At 34.6% G+C, this 9703-nt stretch overlaps 1 protein-coding gene across 1 annotated transcript; it reads left to right on the top strand.

Annotated features, from left to right (window-relative positions):
• The first annotated feature begins 604 nt into the window (after positions 1–604).
• Positions 605–4231, top strand: LOC102804267 (NXPE family member 4-like). Its single transcript, XM_006823057.2, has 4 exons — positions 605–706; positions 1599–2305; positions 2767–2825; positions 3405–4231. The coding sequence occupies exons 1-4, from the start codon at positions 605–607 to the stop codon at positions 4229–4231; spliced, it is 1695 nt and encodes a 564-aa protein (XP_006823120.2).
• Positions 4232–9703: the final 5472 nt, after the last annotated feature.

Below are 9703 nucleotides of genomic sequence, written 5' to 3'. Positions count from 1 at the left end.
TAGCCGTTCATTTCAAAATCCTATTTTTGAAAAACCATATCACTACCACAGGTAAAGCTTTGAAAATCACAGCTAAACTATAAATATAAATTACTCATCGCTAATGAATTTATTAAAATTACGCAAAAAAAACAAATACTATTACTAGTAGTCTCTGGAAAATATTACAATTTCACTTGGTCTTTAAATTAGCCACGGACCAATTTATTATTTGCTGATGTATTATAGTTGTGTATTTTTGATTTTGATTTTATGATTTTGTTATTTATTCATTTGCATACGTACATATATTCAAGTTAATAAGATTGTTTTTGTTTTTTATTTACGGTGTTGACTTCTGCGTCGTTGGGACATTACTAGACTGAAAGATGTGAACAGCGCCCCAGCAGCCAGTTCAAAGTATCCCTAAAAAGCTTTCAAAATGGTTGATCACTCACTTTTTTTTTATTTTGTGTCTCCTATGACACGTTTTGGGTCGTTACATATTTTGTTAATGGTCGCTACCAAGAAGTGTATTTATTGACAATCCAAAATAATAAAATAAAATAAAGCTAGCTATTAGTACATTTGCCGTGACACAATACACAGGGGCATACAAGTAGCTATGTCAAGTGTTTCAAAAAGAGTCAGCAAACCAATTCTTGATTTGAGATTTATTGTCGGAAAACAACAATGGCAGCATATGTTAAGATTGCGAAATGAGAAAGTATGTCATTATAGTTTAGTTGCAATTTTAATTGATACATCTAATCTATTTAATTTGTAGCAACAACAAATGTTTCAAATCGGCATTTTGCAATGGAAATGGTTGTTAAACACTGCGGATTTAAAATTACATAGAATGTGAACAAGACATATCACATGTGTTCAGGATAGATGTAATTGTGTATAGCTTGGTCGAACTTTGTCATCACTTCACTGTAGGCCTTCACAGTGAACCCGGCCATGAGTTTACACTTCATGTGTACCAAAACAGCAGCTTGTAAACTGACAAGGAAAAAAAGACGCATCACACCATATATGGCAACAACACTACATCACTTCATCACAGTAGCCTTGTAACTACTGACTGGTTGATAGAGCGAAATATTATTTTATTTAATGACAGCATTATATATGACAGTTTGCTCTCGGCTACTGTTATACTGCCATCAATACATGTTCAAACTTTCTTATTAAATTTAAGTACAGATAAAGCGTTATTTAGACGGCAGTTAATTAATGTGTTTGTCTTGCTAAGGTCTGACTTAAAACCTCCATCACAAAACCATCTATGGTTTTTATATATTTGGGGAAATAGTTAATCATTTTATGCAATTATGCACAGCATATGTAACTGTGCACTTATTTCCAAATGGAATATGCTAGAAAAGTCCGAGCCTGTTTATTACCTATCGTATTACAGAAAGAGTTGATTGTTATTACAATTAGGGTTGGTAATACGATTGATCATTATTAAGATGATTATCACATTTAGGGGAGATCCACATTCAGCAAGTGCAAAAAGATGCCAAATGTCTCAGAATACCTAACTTTAGTAACACGAGTGAGCTCTGTATATATATTCATCATAATAACAATCATAATTCTCTTTATAGGACTATATTCATGTCATCCCGGTCTTCCATGGAGTAGAAGATACGAGCTTTTATAAACTAATTCAATCATCGCGAAGAAATCAAAGTTACAACAACAGTTGGAACGTACATGGCGGACATAGAGGGAGCATGGGAAGAACTAGCGCTATCAAATCAGACGTAGTAATGCAACCTGACATTGATTACATTCACTTTGGTGATGTCATAACCGTTCGTGTCATAGCACGTGATATAAATGGACGTCGACGAATACTAGGTGGAGATTTATGGCGTGCGTCTATTTTTAACACTACTAGACAATTTGCATCTATGGGTAAAGTGATTGACCATAACAATGGAACATATACTATACACTTTTACGCTGGTAGCCCAGGGGTTGTTAATTTGAAGGTTGTGCTAGTTTTACAGAGAGAAGCGATAAAATATCAGAATGATGTGTTCAGACCAACAGAGAAACGAGCATCTTGGGAGGGAGTCTTTCGAAGTAACAACATAACTGAAACATCTCGTTGTGTACTAGTTAGAGACAGCTCATGGATGGATAAGTGCGAATTTCCACATCCAAGAGCTTTGGGAAAGACTATATTCTTATGTGATCTACCAGACTCATTGCGTTGCAATACCCTCACTTCAATATCAAATGTAGCATCTGAGACATATGTAGATATGATGAAAATAGATGGTGAAAGAAAGAAATTGTTCAAAACGTGAGTATTATGTCACTATATATTCTGTAACATCAATCAAAGATTTTATTCACAAATATCGAAAGAAACTTTGAAACACTATTGACTATATGTATTACAAACACATTTGGTAGTAATCAGTTAATCTAAATATGCAAATTAATGTGAGAAACAGGACATGATCGCTTTATAAGATATTGTTTTTTATCGATAGATTATGTAATTATTTTACATTGGTTATTGTAAGAGCAATATCAACCGTGCTGCTCCGTTTGTTGTATACAACTACAATACTGCTTTGCACCAATACTAGTAATGAATTATAGATTCAAATAAACAGACATGAAACAACAGAATTAGAAACTCATGATCTCGGCAGTTGCCTCACCACAGCAAGAAAAAATGTAACTAACACGCAAAATGGCGTGTAGTGAACAACTTTCGATATGTAATTTCAGGTGTTGTGTACTCGTATATTTCAGGCCGAATGCAGCACAGGTGTTGACAAGCAGTATTTCTAAATTTATCATCCAGCCAGAGGGTATGTATTCCGATTTCACTGTGTCGTCAATCATCGACAAAACCAATTAAATGACAATGTGTGCAGGTGCTAATGATGCTTCAAAAAACAAATACTTCATTTCGTTTTATCTAGCGTCTGTGACGTCAACAGCCAACGTAATTTACTGAATGTAATTCCGATGATAATATTTCTAAATCATATACAAGTATGACATTTCATTAGCGTTTACATGTTTGTTTTGCAATGTGTAAAACACTCAGGACTTACAATACAATTTTACCCGCCATTCTGAAGAGTGTAATAAGTATTTCTTGGTTTTGGTGACTCTATCTCTTTATTTTAACAAAGAGTATGTATACGTACGCCAATGATGAGACATATTTAGACATGCACATCAATATAATTTGTGTTTTACTTATATTTAAGGAAGCTGAACTTTCAAAGATATATATGGAATCATTTATCACATTCCCTACGAGTACTTCCGAACTGAAAATAAAATAACAAATGTTCATATACAATATATTATGTACATAATTTGTACATCAATATAAATCTGTTTGAATAACAATCTTGTATCAATTTTGCTGTTTTTAGGTGAATTATTGTTAGACGGTGATGAAAACAACAACGTTCCCCAATGTGATGACGATTTACCTGAGCCAACAAGTGACGGATATTGGCTTGGTACGAGATGGCACTCTTTAGTATGCAACGCCAAACAATGGAATGATGTAGCAGAGGTACAGAATTGCCTTCGAGACAAACACGTGTTCTTACTAGGTGACTCTACTACAGTTCAGTGGTTGAAAAAAGTGCTTGAAATTGCAGGATATCCACAACAAGTAAACGATAGCAACTGGCGCAAAACTCTCGCACCGGTACCTGGTTCATACAATATTACAGTGAAGAACGCGTACGCATGTGATATGATGGACATACGAAACAATATCAATTTTACATTTCGACACCATGCTTTGTCTCGTCACAATGAAATCCCAATTCCGCGTTTTCCTTTCTTTGTTGACACTCTGGACAACATGGCTGCTCCAAAATGTAACTACGTAATCGCTATAGGTTTATGGGCGCATTTTGACACTTGGACGCTGGATAGCTTTGAGGAATTACTCGTAAATATTCGTTCAAGTGTACAACGACTTAAAGCTAGATGTCCAAACACCGTAATAGCTATAAAAGGACCCCATGAAAGAAATATGATAGCTAATTACTGGATCTTGTATGACATGATTCGCATATTGAAGGAAACCTTCAGGGGTGAAGGGGTGTTTTTTATCGATATTTGGGATTTAAATTTTTCATATTCAATAGCAAACGCATATAAAATGGATACACATATGCCAATGACAGTGATTAGAGAGGAAGTATACATATTTTTGTCTTATGTGTGCCGTCATAAGAGATAAAATAGCGCATTTAATTTTGCCATAGATGCAAATTACACATTCCCATGACTGTCACATGGTTTCTACATGATAAATACATATGCTATGACTATCTTACTGAACATCAATGCATGTTCTGACCTCTGACATAATGTGGTACTTGATAAAACCTGTCAATTTCTTTACTGGAAAATTAGATAAAAACAATATTTAATTTGTAAATTTCCGTTTTTCACGTTTCACATTTTATTTAAAAAAATGAGACTGAGATGAAAAACCGTAATGATAGAAAATTCAGTGAGATGGGTGTGATTTGATCCCACTATGCTATGCCTGCACAATTTAAATGGATCAATTGTTTATAAAGTTAATTAATAAAACTATATATCAGTTTTATTAACGTTAATTATGGCATTTTTTGGCCACAGCGCCCTCTAGAATTTGTAGGGAATCATCTTTATTTGAAATGCTCTGATTGGATGGAAGTCTCAGGCCAACATGGGGTGATGGAATTGGCCTGTCGGATTCAAATATGCATGAACCGCTAATTTGACAGGGAAGTGATACTTATAATGCAGCAAGCTGTTTTAATTGATGTTGTGATAGAGTTTTTATATTTTCCCTGTCAAATGCATTAATTGGTTCACTAACTAAGTTATCACCCGTGGTCCCCATAAGATAATGGTTGCACCCAAAATTAAAATAAAGATGGCGGACTACTCTGGATTACTTTGAGCAAATAAAGATCCTAGAAAGTTAGTATTTTATATGCCTGTGTGTTTTTTGTTTTTGTTTGTTCACTGTCTTTGACTTTTCCATTATGTTTGTTGCTATTGACAACAATTCAGTCCTTTGCAATGCTTCAGTCAATGTTTTTCTTGACTACCCATCTTCTCTGGGGCGCTATGTGGCTGGTGTGGCATATTTAAAATGGGCTTAACCAACTAAATTAGCACAGGGAGTAGGACATTTTTCACATTTAGTGCTCCAAGAAAATATTCTGTATGTGTGTTAATATACGTAGATGCAGTTACTTTTGCTTGTATCAAATTCACTGGCTTCGTAAATACATGTATACCAGTTCACCTGTTTCTAGTTGAAATTCAGCTGATCTTATTACCCAAGACAGTTGGACATTTGCCACATGCACAACACTCATTTTCGAGCGCCACGCCTTAGAACAGATAGTCAAATCTGATATTGGCTGGAGCCTATATGGAAATGGACATGATGAATGACAAACTGGGAGGTCAAACAGTAATAAAAATAAGAACCGCCTTACTCCGCCCACCCCACGATGAATTAAATGGCTGTTTTGATGGTTTCACGTTTCTTATGGATAACAACCTTAATTTTAAACTCTTTGTACTTGTACTCAATCGTGGGGATCCATCATACTAAACAACACGTGTCAATATTACTAAGAATATTGTACTTCATTTTCATTATAATTACTTGTTTCACAATTCCCACTTCTACCCTGATATTTTAAGTAGGGTTCTCATTAACGACATTAAAGGAAGACATACCCTCTACTTTTCGAGACGTTTGTCATTAACAACTTGTCCGCAATCTACCCCACTGCATTTCGATAAGCCGGTATCACCAGGGATGGACAATTAGAAGATAGGTGGCTTGATACTGTCTACGAATGTGTCCCTATCCATTCAAATAAAGTGTTAAATATATAACTGGATGTTATAAAACAGGTACCCCCCCAGAATTGAAAACTACTATCAGTAATGGATGCAATTCCAATTTAATGGAATTTTCCTCTATACAGTTCCAACCTTCCTAGAATGCCCGAGATTCATCTTTTTATTCAAGACACTTAAAACAATAATCCAAAATCCGATTGATGAAGACAAACCTTTGGTCAAAAATCAAGTGTCTTGATGTTTGTGTGTGTTCAGTTCTACTCCACAGGAGGTGAAAAGCTGGGAACCTTTAGCATACAATTCGGGGTTCCCGAGTTCATCGTCTGTGCTCTTGCGCATATTGCGTGACCTGGGGTCAACAAACTGAAGGTAGGATAGATTTTGAAGGTTCCAAAAGCGCAGAGTCGCAGTGCCCCGAACATCAATGTTTTCAACTTGCAACTTAAAAAATCCCCTGAAATAAAGTCTTTCCAATAACTCGTACCAGCCTCTGCCTAAGCAAGAATAACGAGCATGCAAATTATCTTTGGCTATAGCGTAATATTCATATTTTTTGCGAGTATTTTTGGAGTTGAAAAATTATGTCACAGTCATATTTAATCTGTGAAAAACTCAAGTACCATATCTAATTCAGTCCATTTTCTCTGGAATCCACATTTCTCAGCTATCTTAAATAATTCTTTTAGCTGCCCTCGTTTGTACCCACTAACACTCACTCCTGTTTCAAATATGCCGCTGACTTTTTCCGGGTTGCACTCTACCAGTGTCTTTTGACATTTCAGATGTTTGTCCTACCCTCACCTGTTCCTAGGTAGGGTACGCATGCGCATATGGAATTACATCGCGTCTGACTGGTAATTCGGCAATGGGGAATTGCAGGTTCTCAGTAACGCACATGACCTGGCTACAATTTCGAGTCACCTAATAGCAAAAATAACAATAGCAAAAACATTCAAGCTTTACACGCATTTATTATATCAAGTTAAAAGTTAAAAGGTCACAGTACCTAACTGTACTAATATGCAACCCGGCAATGGGTTAACCTTTGAGGCACACCAGTTGTAATCACGTGATTGCGTCAACGGTCAGATCCATTGGTCGATCGATTTACTTCGCCATGCTTGGAGATTTATTGAAAAATATGCGATTTTATAATAGAAGTTAACAGCAGGATACAATCGTTGATTGCTGGATTTAGGATTGAATAATTAATAAGTATTTCATTGTGTCTAACTTACTATCTATCTACGTTACTTTCTTTAATGCTTTAACTGCCGTGATAAATAATTGTGAAAACTGGACTGGAAAGTAATGATTTTAAATGTCTTTATTCTTTGTGTTTAATAAGAATAAATTAACTATTGCACATATTTTAGATACTATGTAATAATAATTGAAATGCTACATTATCATGTACATTTGTTCAATTATTTATAAACTATATTCGTGAATATTAAAAATCATTAATAATGTTGATTAATGCTTATTAATCATTACATGTAAAAGGTTAGCCGGGCGTGTTTGGATTCTGCATACAAGTCAGCATTGTTTAAGTACCGTAGGAGTGCTTTAGTGTCAATGTATGTTTCAGTCCAGTATTCAGTACAGACGCGTGGCATGGGGCAATACGAGCAAGACTGAACTTATTGAAATGCATAAACTACAAAAACGTGTCCTCTGACTCATTTTAGACGCTGAACAAATTTTTTCTATATCTGAAATGTTTTATAGTTTACAAATCATACCAATCGATCACGGGATAGACAATTTTATGACCCATTATCTGATTATCGTATAAACTGTATAAACGCCGATATGCTTGACGACCCGTGTGCGTAGACTTGAGAAGCTTATTCGACTAAGCTAGACTGGGTGTAATAATAGTAAAATACGTGTCATCATATGGACGCTGGAAATTAAACGGTGCAAATGCAAATAAAAAGAAAACATGTATATGATATTTTTCTTTACAAAATCACTCTACATTTAACCAGTCGTTTTATTTATCGCCGGCATGAGTATTTTACTCTCTAGATATTTAACACTGATGAATACTACTGTAACAAGAATGCTGTGTAATGTCCTAATGAACCTATATACATTAAACGTATACCAATCAGCAAAAATCACAATCACACGAAAAAACACATATCCAATTCTAAGTGTAAATACAATAAAATAAATAGATTCAAATTATATAGTCATATTAAAATGGATAGATACATAGATATTAATATCTTTTCTCCTGTATTCCGAACGCCTATGACGTAATCGAGGTCGAGTGCATTCTCGTATAGCAACCCGCATAGCCCTCGAACGTAGATTCCGAGATGACGATTAGACACACTCACTCAAGCAAAGCTATAATATAAATCGTATATACTATGGAAATATATAGGTACACATTATTTTTCAAGGTCGCACGTGTACAAGCGTTCAAAGTTTGGTACACGGCTCGGCTTATAAAGGAGCTTCAGATTTACAGTGTTTTATATATATATATATATATATATATATATATATATATCAGGTCAAATGCATGGCAGCAGAATTATACAGCTACCATAGGAAGTCCGTGATATGTGCATTAAAGTAAACACCGGGTGCAAAACACAGGCAGGTTCTTTGCATAATATTTGTCACATAGTCTTTCTCAGTATTTCGTATAGGGATTTGACGACTTGGCTTTAGGTAATTAAATTATTATTTTCAAAAATATCGTTTAATTGTGTTTGTGTGGGGAGGGGTGTCATTATTTGTATTGGAGAAATCTCCACGATTTGAAGACATGGTCATGCCATGCCATAATATGAATTGACACTCATGGCCGACACAGCAGATCGCAATAAACATATTCGATATATGATAAGAAGTGGTGAATACACGACGAAAATAATACCGGCCTGTATTGCTTAAATATAGGAAATAGATTCACATACATAAGGTAATGTCATAATAGAGGAATAACAAGATTACTCCAGTGATAAACACAGTTTAGGTTTTTTTAAACAGTGGTTCATTATTATGATTAACTTTTCTCAATGTTATTTGGGAGAAATACATGTGCCAGATTGGTCAAAACATGTTCCGTTTATGTTGTATATGGGGGAGATGTGTTTTAGACATGTTCGAAACATATCTTGGAAATTGTGCATTCTTACTGAGATATGTAACATGACTGAAACATTAAAATCATTGTTTCAAAATTAGTTTTCTGGTGCAGGCATGTTTTCTCAGTGTATTTTGAAACCTAGATGTGAACTACAAAATTGGATATAGACGTTTCTCAGACTAGTCTCAAACGTGTCCCAAAATACTCTGGGACATAATTGTATAAAGTTTCACAATATCTCACGGGATTTTATGAGATTTTGAGTCAGCCATGTCGGATTATTAGGTAAATATGATGTGGTAGCACAGAAGAAGCTACATGTATTTATTGTACAGTTTGCGTAAAGTAATTTCCATTGAAATCACAATGACAGATATAGGGTGAGTTCTGTTGATGAACATGTGTTTTTTTACAAGAGAATGCAATACAAATTTTGGAGTGCTGTTAACATTGAAATTCCATCTGCAATGCTTGAATACGATTTTAATAATTCATTTGTTATTTTATTTTGTTTTTGGTTTTGTCACATTTATTTATTTATTTATTTATTTATTTATTTGGAAAATGTTTGTGGGAATAAATGATGATCATTAATTATATTCATGTTTGAAATATGTCTGAAATATGCTTATATTTCTGATATGTTGAAACATGTTTCACATATGTTTACATAAACTGTTTCAATCAAGCTACAAACATGTCATGAACATGCCCTAACTGTGT

This window comes from Saccoglossus kowalevskii, chromosome 17 (genome assembly GCF_978046115.1).
Source record: "Saccoglossus kowalevskii chromosome 17, keSacKowa6.1, whole genome shotgun sequence".
Lineage (NCBI taxonomy): Eukaryota > Metazoa > Hemichordata > Enteropneusta > Harrimaniidae > Saccoglossus > Saccoglossus kowalevskii.
Note: the sequence above shows the minus strand (reverse complement) of the source record. Positions and strands in the feature narration are given on the sequence as shown.